We start from the raw sequence: 17,186 nt of genomic DNA, 5'->3' as shown, positions 1-17,186 counted from the left end.
ATTCAATACAGCATTTCTCGAAGGTCCATTAGAGTCCGTAAGTGTCCGGACAGATGCCTCACTGAGTGATCGGGGGGCGGGGTGGGTGGACGGGTACTAAAACAGCTAGCTACAGGACAGAAGGAAATACCTACATAGAAACCAAGTGCTGGTCGGATGCAAGGAAGAGGCTGATTCCTTTGATGTGGGATTGGAGTTGATTTTGCTAAAGAGGTGGTGCTGGAGCTGAGCCTTGAGGACAATAAGAATTTTGAAAGAAAGGATGGAAGAGCATTCCAGGCTCTGGGGAAAGGTATACCATGTGTGGACGAGTGAAGGTGCGTGGCTCTTCAGAGATGGCTGGAAGGAAGGTCCGTGTAACTACAGGGGGAGGAGGGGATATAATGGGAGAGCAAGCTGGAAAGTTGGGGTGGGGTGGATGCTGAGGGCTTTTTGTGCTGTGCTGAGAAGTCTGGACCATGAGGGGTGGGTTTGTTGGCCCTGTGGGTGCTGCCATCTTCCCACCTATTTAGCTCACTGTACACAGTTCTCTGTTCCTGGCTGCAGTCCCCACTCTGATTATACCCCCTGTGGGCAGGGACCATGCTGGTCTTATTCACTATTGTATCCCTGTTACTAATAGGGCGCCTGGCACATAGTAGGTATTTGATATACCATGGCTCTGGATACATGTATATATCCTTTTATCTGTAGGTAACGGGTAGCCATTGAAAGTTCACAGGACATGGCAATCTGATTGAGGAGGGTAAGTCCTCTCTAGTTTGCAGCATGAATTAGAGAAGGGAAGGTATGGAGGTTGTGGAGGGAGGATAATATATTTTTAATTTGTGTCTTTTAAAAAAATATTTGCAAATCCACTGAAGTAGTTTTTAAATGGCAAAAGCATTGCATCTACATTTTAAAATTCACATAACATAGAAGGGCATTAACTAGGCAGGCCAGGTTGCTCTCACAAGTAGACTCAAAGCACAGAACTTCAGACAGTAGAAGTGTCTTTCTTAGCAGGCCCGAGGGGATGTTTCAGATGAAAAGGTTGGGTTGGATCCCTCCTCCACACAGCCATTCTGGCTACCAGGCTGATGGCAGTTCATGGTCTTCAACCCATAGTTTCTTTTTTCTTTCTTTTTTTTAAGAATATTTTTATTGATTTCAGAGAGGAAAGGAGAGGGATAGAGAGATAGAAACATCAATGATGAGAGAGAATCATTGATTGGCTGCCTCCTGCACACCCCCTACTGGGGATTGAGCCCTCAATCCGGGCATGTGCCCTTGGCCGGAATCAACCTGGAACCCTTTAGTCGGCAGGCTGATGCTCTATTCACTGAGCCAAACCAGGTAGGGTAACAGTAGTTTCTAAGGTTCCTTTGGTTGTCATCACCGTCTTTCTATCCCCTTAAAGGGGAAAAGAGCATGGAGGACTCCATGGAGACCTCATGGCCAAGCTTGGAAGTGGCACCCATCATTTCTGCACACATTCTGTTCCATAGAATTCAGTAGCTGCAAGGGAAGCTGGCACATGCAGAGTCGCCTGGCAGCCGTGTGCCAGCTACTATGGAAGACAAGAAGAACAGATTTGGGAGAACAGCGAGCAGTCTCTGTGTCAGTTATAAAAGATATAAGATTAAAAAAAGCGCCCACCCTCCCACTGCCCAGGCATAGCACTCCTGTGTAAGGTATTTGTGTCCGTGTAGTGAATATTCTGCTTGTTCTTTCTCAGAGCTTCTGTACAGGGCTCTGAACCTATATAGGCACAGAGTGAAAATAGCTACTGACCTAGTGCATGCAGACAAGCATCAGGCTCTCACATATTATTTTCTTATTTAATCCTCGCAACAACACTTAGAGGGAGGTACCGTTATTTCCTCCGTATTCCAGGTGAGGAACTGGTGCCCAGAGAAGCGAAGGCACTTGTCCAGAGTCATTCCGGAACTCCATTCTGACTCTGCTAAGGAGAAGTTGGCTTATGGGCCCCGTCACCTGATGCTGTATATTTCTTGAGGTTAGTTTAGGGGAAAAGGGGTGATAGTGGTGTTTGAAAGCAAACGTGTGGTTAAAAATAACAGGGTCTGGGGTGAGCGTAGCCCAGACACAATTCCTGCAACCCCATGGCAGGTCCCCACACCTTCTCCGAGGACAGGGACCGAAATGCAGCTTTCTCCAGAAAGCGCCGAAGCAGGAAGCCTGGCAGGAGGAGCCCCCGTGCATTCATCCCGCCTGGCGGTCTTTGAAGTGCTGTGGCCTTCAGAGATTCCTTGGCACTCATTTCAGCCTTGTTAACAGAATTCCTGTATCTGCCAAGCTGATGAATGCCTGCCCTGGCTGTAATTATTCTTATTAGCCTGCTGAATAGGAACTCCCGGTGTCAGTGCTCATTCCTTACAGGGCAGTCGGGCTGGTCCGCGTGTATATGGCTATTCTGTTGTAGTGACGGAGTGCTGAGCGGATTTTAACCCCGGAGATCGAACGTAGGTTTTCATATCGGCGCCGAGTCTGGCAGTGAAATAAGGTGTGCGCCCGTCTGTCAGTGTGTGACTGCATCTCACTTTATCAAGCGAAGTTGGGGTGGGGGAGCTGTCAGGGCATTTTATGGCTCTGCTGTTTAATTGCATTGGTTTCTTAAAGGCAGGATCGCAGGGCCATTTGACGCTCTGCTTTGGGAAAATAACTTGAACTGGCAAAAATCCTCCGTAATTTATCTTCTGGAAAAGGCCAAGTGCTGCATTTGGCACAGCGGTGGTTTTTTAAGATCTTGGAAGATTTCCCCCACACCAACTGTAGTTTTTTGGGAAGCCACGGGATTAGACCCAGTCGCTGCTGCTGCTGCTGTCCTGGACCGGTGCGTAGACGAGAGATAATGACACTGTGTACACGTCTGCGTTCTCCGAATGCAGATTTCGCCACAATGCTCCCCGAGTGTTGGTGCAAGATTATGGAGTCGCTAAGCAGCCTGATTCAAGTTTAAATACGATGCGCTGGGACCTTAATTGCGTCCTGCCTCGCACCTTTCTAAGCAGCTGGAATGTGAAAGTGTTTGCATCACTCATATAATTCAGGGGATGGAGTACCATCCCCTCTGGCGGGTCTAGGAGGAGTCTGGCTTAGGACCATGCTTAAGGGTTCAGGGCACATTTCGGAATGGGTGCTACCTTTGAATCCTAATAAAATAGAGGCAGTGTGCACAGAGACGGGTTACTTCACAGGTGCTACAAGGGACACCAAGCCAAGAACATCCTGATCCTGGCTCTTCCTCGTTTTTAGTCAGAGCTGGATTGGGCCAGGACTTCCCGGCTTTTGTGCGGTGGTAAGGACCTGGAAGAGTTTCAGGTGGGTTGTATTTGTGTCGCGCTACCAATGCCCTGAGCCCCCAGAGCTGACAGGTCAGAGCTGCTCCTAAACCAGACACTGTGGTTACCCCAAGAGCCATACAGATGTGATCGCTTCCTGTGTGTGCTGTGATGTGATGGAGGTTGGCAGTTACATCTTTTACCTGGCGAATCACAGCCCTTAGCCCCAACCTGGCCTTGAGATATGAGCTGTTTGAGGATGGATGTTGAGAAGCTCGGTGACCTGGAGAGCGGCCATTTATTCACTCCATTAATACTGAGAGTGTTCACTAACCCTGGCCAGGCGTTGTCCCGAGTGCCGGGGATTCTGCCGTGGACAGAGCTGACTCAGATCTGCCCTCCAAGGTGGGGCAGGATGCACCAGACCTGTGGTCGGTGTTGTTGCCAGAATGTGCAGCACCACCTGGATGACGGAGGTGAGGGTCAAGGTCAAGTTCTTGGGAATGCCTGCTGGGGAACAGGAAATGGAAGGAAGAGCTCTGGAAGGAGTGGCCAGGGGATGGCAGAAGAACCAGGAGTGCACTGGGTAGAGGCCAAGCAGAGATGAGTGTGAGTAGACTTGTTAAAGAAGGGTTGGTCAAATGCCGCTATAAAATCAGAGAGAGAAAGGCAAAGAGTAGCCTTGGATTTGGCAACTGAAGAGGAGGGAAGTGAGAGGTTGTAAGCAGATCCCCGGGGGATTCAACTGATTGCTGACGTTTGAAGTGCCCTGGTCTGGATGACTGCTTGACACACAAGAGTATTTGGTGGCCTGGTCTTCCTGGGCGAAGTGTGAGGCCAAGGCCATGCTCATAGTCAGAGCGAGAGGAGTGTGGGTGGGCTCCGTGGGAAGGTGGAGCCATTCAGTTAGCCATGAGGATGGGTCGGCTTAGGTCTGTAGTGGAGGCAGCCAGCCTGGTTCCCTGACTCAATCCCACCAAGTTTGGCAGCCCGGGATCACATGGTGTGGTCTCTCCATGCCATGAGGGTGGGAGGATGAAGGATGCGGGAATCTGTAGGGAGCTGCCTCACGGAGACTCGTCTCCAAGGAGTCCAGGTGGGAGAGGCAGGTGAGTAAGGCTGGAAGGGCTGATACTTGTCAGATGGTTTGAGGGGCCAGAGGGCATTGATGAGGGTGAAAAAGCATATTCAGAGGCACAAGGGAGTGGGTGGGCCAGGAAGGTAGGCGGTGAGGACCAGAAGAAGTAACTTCTGCATCCAGGGTCTTGGGAGAGGAGGCGGTGGTGTGACTTTTTAGAAGCATCAGCCCCAGGTATTGTAGGGAAAAGGTGTGGCTAAGATGAGCGGGGGTTAGGGGACAGGTGTGCTGAGAAGGAACCAACCTCCCTAAGAAATTCCTTCCTACCTTTTACATAGCACTTACGTTACGCCATGCACTGCACTCTCCATATATTAACTCACTTAGTAGGTTTCAAAACCTCACGAGGTACTATTACCCCATTTGATAGATGAGGAAACTGAGTCACAGAGAGGTGAAGGAATCGGCTCAAGGTCACACAGTCAGCGGCAGAGCTGCTGGGATTTAAACCCAGTTGGCGGGCTCCAGATGAGAACCGCAGCACCCTGCTCCACCTCTTCATTAGTCTAGCTATTCAGAGTCAAACATATGTTTGCAAACCTAGAAAGGAATTGATACAATTAGCCACAATGTGAGAACATTTGTTTCCTCGTATTCTGGAACAGGAGGCTTGGATTCTGGCCCTGGATCTTCCACTCACTAGTTTTGTGACCTTGGACGCATTGAAAAATAGCTCTTAGCCTCTGGAACGTCAGGGGCTGGACCAGCAGCCGACCCCGAAGGTCCCCTTCCGTCCCCGGAACTCTTTGAGTCCACGCTGACCCCTGCTGTGGGGCCATATGGGCTGTTGGGTCCAGCCCTGGCTCCTGGCCCATCTTCCCCAGCCTCCCTCCCGTCTGCAGCCTGTGCTCCTTATCTCTCACCTGCCTGGCACCTCTCTGCAACCGGGCAGCGGGGGCCTCGGAGGGCTCTGGGAACTGTTTGTCATTCTGTCACTATCAGCAGCTGCTTCCTCCTTCCAGCCCCGTCCCTGTGCTGGGAGATGGCAGCTCTCCCCACCCCCAGGGTTCTCTAGGCTACAGAGGTGTCCCCACCACCAGGCGGACTGCGCTTGCAGGCGGACTTCTGGGAAAGGTCAGGGAAACGATAGAACCAGCAAGGCGTTTCTAGGAGACAGACTGTTTCTTATTACTGACTTTGGGGCAAGTTTCATTGAGGACATCAGCCATGAGTCAGCTGGGGGTGAGTAACCGAGGCCCAGCCTTAGGAGCGGGACTGTTTTCTTCCACACGTGGCCCTCGCGTCCAGGGAAGAGCCTGGCAGACGTTGATGCCCGACAGGCTCTCCCTTTTTTTTGTTTTTTTTGTTAATCCTCACCCGAGGAAATTTTTCACCATAGATTTTTAAAGAGAGTGGAAGAGACAGAGAGAGAGAAACATTGATGTGAGAGAGACACATCGATTGGTTGCCTCCCGCACGCACCCTGACTGGGGCAGGGGATCGAGCCTGCAACCGAGGTACGTGCCCTTGACTGGAATCAAACCCTCGACCCTTGAGTCTGTGGGTTGATGCTCTAACCACTGAGAAAACTGGCCAGAATGGCTCTCCTTTCTTAATACCCCCCCAGTCGAGGGCGAGAAGACAGATAGCTTCGGTGTGTCCAAATGCCTCCTCAAGGGCAGGGGAGTTGAAAGCAGACGTCTCCCACCAATAGTCTTAATCGGCTAAGAAACGTGCTCCCGGTGTTTGGGGCCTTTCTTCCTTTTTATCCCTGAGTCTGAACGGGGAAGGTTCACAATGGTGTCGGAGGCAATGACAACTAAAAGGATCCAACCTGGAAGACCTCCATTCTGCTGGGAACCTGTGCTTGCAAACCCAGTCGCCAGCGCACCCGCCTACTTCGAGGTGCAGCCAGTCTCCTGGCCCAGTGCCGTTCTCTCGCTCGTGGCGGATGCAGATATTCTCGCGGCTTCTTACGAACCCTCTCCGAGAGGGTCCCCGGCTCTGTTTGGCGTGGCTCACCGCCTTTGGCCATTCTGGGGGTGCAGGGGTGGCCGGTGCTTTCTAAGGGCTCTGCCCCTCCAGCATGTCCTGGGCACCAGAGACTAGCTGGCTTTGGTGTCTGTCCAGGGTGCCGGTGCTTTGCTTCTGCTGCAGAGAGGAGTTAAAAACAAAACGGCTTTTGGCATGGCTATTCATTTTTCCATTTTCCGAAGCCTGGCACGTCCAGTGTTTTCTTATTTATTAGAAGGCATTATAGTCCATCATCTTTGACGGACAAATCCATACAGCCAGTTCCAAGTGAAGACCAAGCTTAGCGCCTGGCCCAGCGCCTGGCACAGGCTGGGCGCTGAGTCATGTTGCTCAAAGGCACACATGGATGCCCCCCTGTTACCTGAGGCCGCAGTCCGAGACATTCCTCCTTTTCCTGGTGGTCTTAGTTTTTACTTATTGAGCAGCATTTAGGGAGCCTTTGCCACATTCGAGACACTGTGGGAGACGGCAAAGGATTTAGGAAATGGAGGCCAATGTGGAAGCCGAACCAGTTACACCGAACAGCAGGATGGGTGGCTGGTGCTTGTTTCGCATCCGAGCGGATGCGTTTTTAGGGAGCTGTGCATATGGGGCTGTCGGAATTATGGGGATGAAACGGAGGCCTGGGCTGACAGTAAGGGAGGCCTTCATGAATGGAGCAGGTGGGACTGGGACGTGGTTTGAGCCGGGAGCAGGAAAAGCATTTCGGGTACGAAAATGACCGGTGGTAGGTAGGAGTAGATCAGTGTCCCATTTGGGGATTAGCCGGAACAGTGAGAGAGACTCCGGGGATGCATTGAACTCCGAGGATGGAGGCTGGCGGAGAGAAAGAAGGTGAGCAGAGTCACCCTGCAAGGGGTCGTCAGCGCCCGCAGAGCAGCTAAGAGCCCACACGCACTGGCGAGGCTGCTGAGGTCTGCCGGGGCTCACAGGAAGCTCGCTGCCTAATTCAGGTGATGCGTCAGGCCATAATCCTATTTTTGGTTGTTTCTTACAAGGAAAATGGCTCATAAAACAATTACTGATATTCCCCTTAGGTAGTTTATCAGAGCATTTCTTCTAAGGACTATCACCTGGTAAGAGGCACGGGTAAGTTTCAGAGGAAGAATGGGGGATTTTAGATGGGTTTTCTATGGAAACAAGCTCTATACAATCATGTGGTCTATTCATCAGAGTCCTACATTAATAACAATTTATCCCACAAGCAAGTTTCATCTGAAACAGCAGGATGAGTCCCGAAAGCTTCGTGTCTTTCCTGGCTCATAAGTAACCGGGGAGGGTACCCCTGCGCCCGCACCTCAAGGTGGTATATCACTGCCCAGTTGTCCCCTCAGGGACCCAAGGCCTTAGGGAGTTACCTCGCAGCAGGATGGGAGCTTGGTCCTAAGAAAACAGCAATGATGCGGCAAGCTTGCTGTTCTGTCCAGTGTGGTCACTGCAGGCATTTGGACCTCAAAACAAAGAGGTGTGGAGCCCGGCCAGCGTGGCTCAGCGGTTGAGCATCGACCTATGAACCAGGAGGTCACGGTTCGATTCCCAGTCAGGCCACATGCCCGGGATGCGGGCTCGATCCCCAGGATGGGGTGTGCAGGAGGCAGCCGATCAGTGATTCTCTCTCATCATTGATGTTTCTCTCTCTCTCTCCCTCTTTCTTTCTCTCTGAAATCAATGCAAATATATTTAAAAAACAAAACACAAGCGTGGAAACTGAGCACAGAGTCAAATTTTGACGACTCCTTGAAGTTTTCCCAAGCGCCTCTCATTCCGTGTCCTTGGAAACGACTGGATAATCTATGCCCGAGTTGCCCCTCTTTTGTTTTTGATTCATCTTGGAACGATTTCCATTGGGAACTCAAGCTTCACTTCCGGGAGACAGGGGGGCCCGTTCTGACCCGGGTGCTGCTGCCCGTGGCACGGACCAGCCTGTGCCAGTTCCTTTGCGGTGGGCTCACTGACCCGCATGCCTTCAGCGCACAGCCATGGACTAGAATGCTCTGACTGTTAGGATGAGTGCTGGTCTTCCTAGCCCCGAGGGTAAGCACCCTGACAGCAGGACCATGTCTGCTTTTATCTCGATGCCTAGGAATTCAAGTCTTCGAATGAGATTCATTTCTATGTTAATTTGTCTCATATATACTTCTACATCTGTAATATATGCAACATGTGACATATATGAAGTCTGTATATAGAATCGTGGACCTTAAGTCATAAAGGGGACAGAGGTTAGGATGTGTCCTTACTATCTTTGGAAGGTGTGCTTACTGTCTTTTTATTAGTATTTCCGAAAGGATTGCTGGTGACTTCCTTTCTAAGGCGTATGTTTGTGGGGTCGGGTAGGAGAGAATGAAGTCTGCCGTTCTTCCTCAGCTTCTTGTTCGGCAGCTCCTGGGAAAGACAAACTCAAGGCTTCTCCTCATTGTCTCTCCTCTCCCTCCACCCCTTCCTTGCTTTGTGCGGGCGGCACAACCTCTCCCATCCCCACTGGCACCGCTCCCTTCTGGGCCTCACTCGGTTGTTCCTGGGGAGGAGGAGCAGACGTCTTCCGGTCCAGCACGTGCGCCCAGGGCCGCAGCCCTCTTGCTGGTCCTCACTGTTGTAGCAGCAGCTCTGGCCACATCGAGGGAAGGGGCAGTGATGCTGCAGCCGGTACATGGGCTGCCGGCTGCCTCATTCATAACCACTGGTTATTCTCAGCGCTGTGTCGGAAGTTATCCCAGAGCTCTGGGCCCACGAGGACAGCCCCTCGACTCCTGTAGATGCCGGTCTGGATGTGGAGTGTGACTTACACAGGAAGAGCAGTGGCATCGCAGAAGTGTCCAGGGATTGTTAGGGGGAAAAGTGCTGAAAGCTTAGAGAACAGGAGAACATTCTGGACTAGTGTAGACAGAGATGCTCTTGCAGATGACTGACGTAATCCTCTATACCTATTTGTATCACTACCTGTGTCTCCTCTCTACCTGTACGTCCATTCTTGGGCTTTAGTGGCCTGTCTGGATTGGGAACCTTTTGTAAGATCCACAGCACCCAGCTCATTGGCTTCTCAAGCCCCAAAGAAGAGTGAAATAAAACTGACGGGGTAAAATTTGGGGTTTGGAGCACTGAGGTTGCATCACTTTTGGGGTACTGAGAATTGCTCTCTGGACTGATGTGTGTTTCTCTCACCACACGCTCTTCACTTTCTGTGATGAGCTTAGCAAAGAGCTTTGAAAATTCATTGACGAGGAGCCATTTCTGATATAAATGAGACTAATGACTCCTGTCATAACCCACCTAGGTGATGGTCCAGAGATCAATTCCGCCTCTAAAATCCCAGTTTGCGGAAGCTCGTGCAGTCATGACGTCACCAGGCACGTCGCTGGGCTGGGAACGTGATGATGAGCAGGGAACCAGCCCTCTGCCCCTTCAAGGGGCTCACAGTCCAGCAAGGGAGGCAGACATGCCCGGGTGACCCTGGCAGCCGTGCCCATTGACCCTCAGCGGGCACATTCTGAACTCCACCTGGGCTGGGACTGAGCCTGGGGGAGGATCAGGAATGGCTTCTGCAAGGTGGATGCGCGTGAGCACATTAAGTCTGGACTAAGTAGAAAGCTTAGAGAACAGGAGAACATTCTGGACTAGTTTTTTGCTGGGCAGAGACGGGCTGGGTTATTTGTTTCAGCCAAGGGAAGAACACGGGCAAGAAATACATGCTGTCCAACCTCCCCTCCCCGCCCCCACCAGCCAAAGGCCCCATTCAAATGCTGACAGTGCATGCAGCTTTTCACTAACCTTTCTGGGTGGGCACACCCTCACTTTGAATTCCGTGTCACTGGCTCGTGTCTCTCTTTGGTGACTTATATCCTTCCTTATATCACAGTTTCTAAGCGCACCTCTGACCCTCAGCACATCACACATGAGTCACTCAAAAGAAGATGCAGGGGCTGACTTGCCTCTCTCTCGGGCGTCATCTGGCACGGGGGCCCCTTGCTCAATATTGTTTGTTGAATGAGTAACATTATATTTGTCTAGTGTATGTCCGGGAGGTCTTAGCTGAACCTTAAAAAAAAATGATTATCAGACCTGCTCTAGTAGAACCTATTTGCGTTCAGATGGGATTTTGAAGTCCTGCCATATGTGACTTCATTGCGCATTCTCTGCTGGCTGTGACTTGTTTGGTGCGCACACTGCTGCATGTTCATCACTTAGGGACTGTCTAGATGAAGCTGGCACAGTCCCTCCCTGCCGGGCCTCTCGGTGGCAGACGGGAAGAGACAAAGGTTTTTTCATTAGTTGAGTCAGATACGCCAAGAAAGGCTCCATAAAGCTTTACAAGTTTGGCCTCCCTGTTCACTTCTAGCTCGCAGCGGACTGGGAGCTTGACCTCTGTGTTCAGTTCTAGCTCGCAGAGGACTGGGAGCTCCCTGTGGAAACCCATAGGCTCTGGTCTCTCTTAAAGGCCCGGTAAGGTTTCAGGCAAGGGGACTCAGGTGTCCTTTTATAAGGCAAACCAAAATACCATAAGCTCTTTCGTGTCAGTATTTCAGCTCTGCCTGGACCCCTGGATTCAAAACTGCCAATATTTCCAAATGGCTCAGATTGGAAAGTCAGGCTGTTTGCTTCTAGGCAGCTCAGCGAGACGGTAAAATTTGAGCCGTTGCAAAAATCCTTGGCCTGGACGCTGCAGGTCTTGATTTAGAATCATGTGGGTGATAACCCAAGAAATAAAATCGATTTCCCATGGATACCATGAGGGGGTGGGAGAGGGTAGATAAATTCAGTTTAGCCTTTATTAGCTCGTCTCTCTTAATGATGCCTCACGGTTGCCAATCCCACTTATTGAAGGAAAGGTTGCAGGAATAGGTTACCTTGGAAAACGTGCCTGACTTTTCTGGCCTGCCCCCATCCATTCTCCGTGGCTGGAGAAAGTCGGAGGCATTTCATTATCTTCCCAAGCACTTCAAAGGTAGGCAGATGTTCATCTGGAAACAGTGGCCTCTTGATTATCAATTATCGGTACCGCCGAAAAGTCAGAGCCCTGAGCTGCCAGGAGCCCTCCTACACGGCTTTGGAAGAAAGTTCCCCTTCACCTTTTTTGATTATGAAAGTGTGAGATGTTAGAGTTCGTCTCGCTTAAAATAATGAAGGTAGTATTTCAGGAAGAAAAAAAAAAATAAAGAACCTGGAAGGTATTTTTAACAGTCCCATTTCTCTGTTTCTCTCATCTACCTACTTCATCTTGAGAATATATACTTCTTCTCTTAGTAACTCATTTCTGTTACTCTGCTGCCGATTTGGTTCCATTGCCCTTGGAGAATTTGAAACATTTTATAGGGAATTTCAAGCTTTCTCCTTCCTCCTCAGAGCAAAGACACAATCAACAACAGGCGGGGCTAATGTCAGCAGCACAGTTGAAGGCCTTGACCGTGCAGTGTGTAGACAGGCCAGATAAGCCCGGTGTAGGCTCCCCACTTAATAGCTGTTATGACCTTCAGCAAGTTGATTAACTTCCCCGAATCTCCATTTCAGTCCTCTGTTTCCTCAGTTCTATGATAGAGGTGGCATCCTAAGACCAACCTTATGGTCCTGTTCTGTGGATTTATCACAATGAATTATGAATAGTTGCTACCTCAGTGCATGGCATATAAGGGAGATGCAGTATGTTATTATTCCAGTCTTACTGTTGAGAGATATTTGATGATGTGTCAAAGTGAACACATGACAAAATAAGTACTTAAGAAATGCTTAAATGATTTTTAGCTGAAATGGATTCTTTGATTAACCAAGTATTTTTTTTTATCATCCCCCTCTGCCCTCTGTTAGTTTGTTATCCATTCTTTCATTTTCATGGTTATTCTAGGGATTAGAGCATGCTTTGTGGACTTATTAGTGTCTACTGGTGGCCCTGTGTATTCCACTCTTTCCCTCACTTTTCGTGCTGTTGATGTCACATATTTTAATTGTTCATATATTTTACGTTTCAGAAGACATTACTGGTGTTGTAGCATAGCATCCGTAATCAGTAGACTTACCCACATGCTCATTCTTTCTTCTGCTCTTTATGCCTGTCTACTCTACTACCTTTCTTTCTATTAGAAGAACCACCTTTAGTATTTCTTTTTGTTATTTTTGTAGTACCATTTCTTTTTATTAATTCTCTTTCAATTAATTGTTGAAAGTTGATGGAAAGCATATTTATATTACTTTTTTTTTTTAAGGGATGTTTTCTGTGTAGAACTTGAGGTTGGCTGTTTTCTTTCATCAATTTAAAGATGTCATTCCATGGGCTTATGAGCATCTTTTCTGTTGAAAGTCAGTTGTCAGTGTGCTGTTGCTCCCTTCTCTGCCTGTTAGCAGTTTACCGTGATGTGCTAGGTGTGGTTTTCTTTGTGTCTATACTGCTTATGATACATAGCACTTTTTTTTTTTAAATATGTTTTATTGACTTTTTACAGAGAGGAAGGGAGAGGGATAGAGAGTTAGGAACATCGATGAGAGAGAAACATCGATCAGCTGCCTCTTGCACACCCCCTACTGGGGATGTGCCCGCAACCAAGGTACATGCCCTTGACTGGAATCGAGCCTGGGACCCTTCAGTCTGCAGGCCGATGCTCTATCCACTGAGCCAAACCGGCTAGGGCAGCACTTTTTTTTTTAAATTGACGAGAGAGAGAGAGAGAGAGAGAGAGAGAGAGAGAGAGAGAGAGGAAAACATCAATTGGTTGCCTCCTGCACGCACCACAAGCAGCGATGGAATCTGCCACCTTTTAGTGTATGGTACAATGTTCCAACCAACTGAACCACAGCAGCCAGGGAGGTACATAGCACTTCTTGAATCTGTGGTATGCTGTCTATTATTGGTTTAAGAAATCTCTTAACCATTATGTCTTCAAAAATGAACTCTGCCTAATCCCACCACATTCTTTCTCCTCCTGGGACTCTTACACATGTCTGAGCTTTTTTTACTGTCTCCCATGTGTCTCTTAGATTCTTTTCTGTATTTTCATCCTTTTTTTACACCCTGGGCTTCAGTTTGGATAAGTTATACTGACATCTTTCCTACCTCACCTACCCTGCTAGCAAATCCATTTATCGAGCTCTTAATTTCAGATATTACATCTATGTTTTTAGTTCTAGAATTTCAATAGATTTTAGTTAAGAGGTGAAATCCTCTTGTCTTTTTCTTTAGCAAACTAATTGGAGTTAAAGTCTATGTCTGAGAACACCAGTGTCTGGATTTATGGGTCTGTTTCTATCATCTGTTTTCTTCTCTTTTGTTTCCTGTCATCTGGTCCTGTTGTTTGGAATGTCTGGCACGTTATGGTTGAATCCTGAAAAATGATAGAGACTCTGTATATTATCTTCTTCCCAAGATTTACTTTTTTTTTTTTTTCCTGCTAGGCTTGTGGGGTAAAAGAAGTAAGTAAGACCATAATCCCATGAGGAATTGAGATGCTTTGAGACTGGATTTCAGTTGGATGGGAGCTAGTTGTTTTTTGAGCTTTACTCTTACTCCAAGGACATAGCCCTTCCAGGGTTGTCATTGAAAGTCTGGGGTAATTACTTTGCTTAACCTTTTAGCCTCTTAGCATTGACTTTGTGCTTAGCTTCTCAGCCCCTCACACCCCACTGCCCACCCCAGGCAGCTTTCATAATGTTCGTCTCCTAGAGGGGAAAAGTGATGTCAGCTCATTTCCCTGCGGGGCCTCTTCCCCTCGGACCTGGACCCCTCACATTGTGGCTTTCTTCGCGGGCCTGCACTTCAGTTGTCTTCTTGGCCCCATGAGGTGCTGACAGCTCTGAGCTACTAACTTGACTTAGTCTCTGACCTAAACCTCTCACAGTTGGTGAATCTCCAACGAAAAAGCAGTGGACATTGTCGGGTCGGTGATGTTGCCCCCTTGACCCTGGCCTGCTCAGCGGTGCATTCAGTCATCGGTTTTTTTGTAACGTATCCATGTTTTGTAGTTGTTCTCAGGAAAGGAGTTGGTCTGACATAAGCTACTCTGTCATAGCAGGTAGAGAAAGTCTCCTGGAAGTGGAAATCCCAATAATTGGTCTTTTGAAATTTATGTCATTCTTACTCCATCCCCCAAAAAAGCATTTGAGACAATTTGTAGTAAAATACATATGTACATGCTATAGAAAACTTAAAAGAAGAGTAAAAATATCAAAAGTACAGGACAGCAGGGAAGGCAGAGGGAGGTAATTATGAGAAATTTAAACTATGGGTGGTTTCCATTGTTGACCATCATATTTAGCCAGGACTTCCTTGAAGCTAAGGTACAAAAGGACACATGACTTTAATATGTTTTGGGGAACACGGGACTTGGAAGAGAAAAGAGAGATGATATTAGTAGTAACAATTGTATTGGGTTTGTTTGTTTGTTTGTCTTTTTTGGTTGGTTTTATTTTTTGGCTATTTTGGTTTTATTTTTGTAGACTTAGAAATGTTTAAAACAGAAGTTTGGAGGCACTGGAGGGTTCTGAAACTTATCAAAGAGAGTCTGACCCAATCAGGGCATTGCATGTGCTGGGCCACTTAGTCATTGGGATTGCTAATGGTTTGGCATCGAAGCCTCAGTACCACTGGGTGTGGCTCAGTTGTTTGGAGCGTCATCCCTACACGGAATGGCTGTGGGCTCAATTCCCAGTCAGGGTATATGCCTAGGACCTAGGTTGTGTGGGGCATGAGGGGGAGGCGTCCGATCTATGTTTCTCTCTCACATTGATGTTTCACTCTCTCTTTCTTTCTCTCTCTCTCTTTCTCTCTCTCTCTCTCTCCTTCTCTCTCCCTCCCTCTCTCCCCTCCCCCCACCCTTTACCCTCTCTCTAAAATCAATAGAGAAAACATATCCTCAGGTGAAAATTACCAAAAAAAGAAAAAAAAAACTTATTTTGTCTTGAGTATCAATGGTACTCAACTAGTTAGTCTTATCCTCTGGGGAAAGAATGTATAATGGTCCATCAACAGGTATTTTTTTCTGGTACTTAATTCTAAGGGAATTTTATTATACAGATTTTTATGTCATTGAACAACACAACAATATCCCCAATGTTACTTTAAAGGGTGATAAAGAAATGCTTTAAATCATCACTTAGTAAAGACATTTTGTGAAGAACTAAACTAATAATAGTTCAAATAGCAATGTGTTTGGGACTCTCAATTTGAAATGCTGGTAGAATTTAGAAAACCAGAGGAAAGTTTTATTCTTTTCCCCTAAGTTATCAACTGTTAAAAGGGATTTTGACAAAAATTGGCAATGTGTAGCTATGCAGATATTTTTTTTTTCCGATCGGAAAAAAAAGCCATATGCTTTATTTTTTACCATTTATATTTATTTAAAAATATTATTAGCTGTTATTTAACACTATTAAGGGAAATCTGCTGAATACCAGATTGCTTGTAGTAAGTTGAAATTCTGTTACCAGAATTTAAAAACTTGATTTGCATGGCTGAGGGGACAGCTGAGTTCTGCATGCAAGACACAGCTCGGGTTTATATGTTTTCAGATTAGAATTTGATCTTTCGAGCATCTGTTCCTATCTGCTTCACTCTCCCCAGCGGCACTATCACAGAGCCGGCGTCGGAGGTACTGTCTCAGGTTGAGCTGGAACGTGGAGGCAGGAGTGCCTGCTGATCCCAGGGAAGAGGGGAGGCTTCACAGAGGAGGTGGCGCTAGAGCTGCTTCTTGCAAGAGGCTGAGAGATTGCTGACACGGGCACCGAGGCAGAGGCCACGGGGCACACAAGAGCATGGCATGTCCAGAAAATGAAGGGTGATTTGTTTTGCTGGAGTATAAGCATTATGGGGTGGGAGAATAGTTGGAGAAGAAGCTAGAGTGCTAGCCATGGGCCAGACCATGCATGATCTTGTATGCCTTTTATTCAGCCACTCATTTTGCAAATATTTATTGAACAACTATTATGTACCAGGCCCTGGAGTAGGCACTGGCATTCATTCAGCAGTGAACAAAACAGGCCAAAAAAACAAAACAAAACCACTGTTCGTATGGAACTTACATTCTAGTGGGAAGAAACAGACTATAAATAATAGTAAAAATATATAAATGTACATAAAGTGTACTAGTGGTAAGTGAGAAGATGAAAATTTGGCAGGAGGAAGAATGGGGCGGTGGGGTTTTAGTGTGGTTAGGAAAGGGCTTCCTACGAAGGTGACATTGGAATAATGATCTGAAGCTGGTGAAGAAGCCGGGAGCGAGTGAAAGGGCTCTGGACTGAGGAGCCGTGCAAAAGTCCTGCGGTTGCAGCAGATCTGCTTTGTGCAAGAAACCGTAGGAGGAGTGCATGGCTGAGATACAGTGGAGGGAGCCGGAGGGAGAGGAGCAGGAAGTTTGAGAAAAGCCAGATGTTGTGAGGTTTTTTCTGTGTGGCCTCTGGGAGGATTTTGACTTTTATCTGAGTGAAATGGGGAATGATTAGAATGTTTTGAGCAGAGTAATGATGTCATACAACGTCAGCTGTTAACCAGGAGCCCAGCTGGGAGGTTGTTGGCAAATGCTTCTGGTGAGGGAGATGGTGGCTTGACGCGGGGTGGTCGCAGTGGGGACATCTGGAAGGTGGATTGTGTCCTGTAGGTGATGAGGAGCCCTGAAGACTTTGGACCAGGGAAGTGGCATGTGGGGGGAGCCATGTGGAAGCAGGATTGGAGACACAAGGAGCTGGATCAGTCTCCCAAACTGCAGGCACTAAGAATAAGGATAGAGACCCTACCAGGGAGGGAGTCTCATGCCTGGGGGCAGTCGTCAACCCTGGTCAACTTTTTTTTTTTTTTAAATCTTTATTGTTGAAAG

General features: G+C 47.9%; 1 protein-coding gene across 1 annotated transcript in view; it reads left to right on the top strand.

The window, feature by feature from the left end:
• The first annotated feature begins 247 nt into the window (after positions 1–247).
• Positions 248–17,186, top strand: part of PTGFRN (prostaglandin F2 receptor inhibitor) — a 46,332-nt gene continuing 29,393 nt past the window's right edge. Inside the window, exon 1 of the mRNA XM_005860089.2 lies at positions 248–317. Within this exon, the coding sequence (XP_005860151.2) occupies positions 263–317 (55 nt within the window). The 5' untranslated portion in view covers positions 248–262. The remainder of the gene's footprint in view (positions 318–17,186) is intronic.

The sequence above is a fragment of the Myotis brandtii genome, unplaced genomic scaffold, assembly GCF_000412655.1.
Source record: "Myotis brandtii unplaced genomic scaffold, ASM41265v1 scaffold131, whole genome shotgun sequence".
NCBI classification, from domain to species: domain Eukaryota; kingdom Metazoa; phylum Chordata; class Mammalia; order Chiroptera; family Vespertilionidae; genus Myotis; species Myotis brandtii.
Note: the sequence above shows the minus strand (reverse complement) of the source record. Positions and strands in the feature narration are given on the sequence as shown.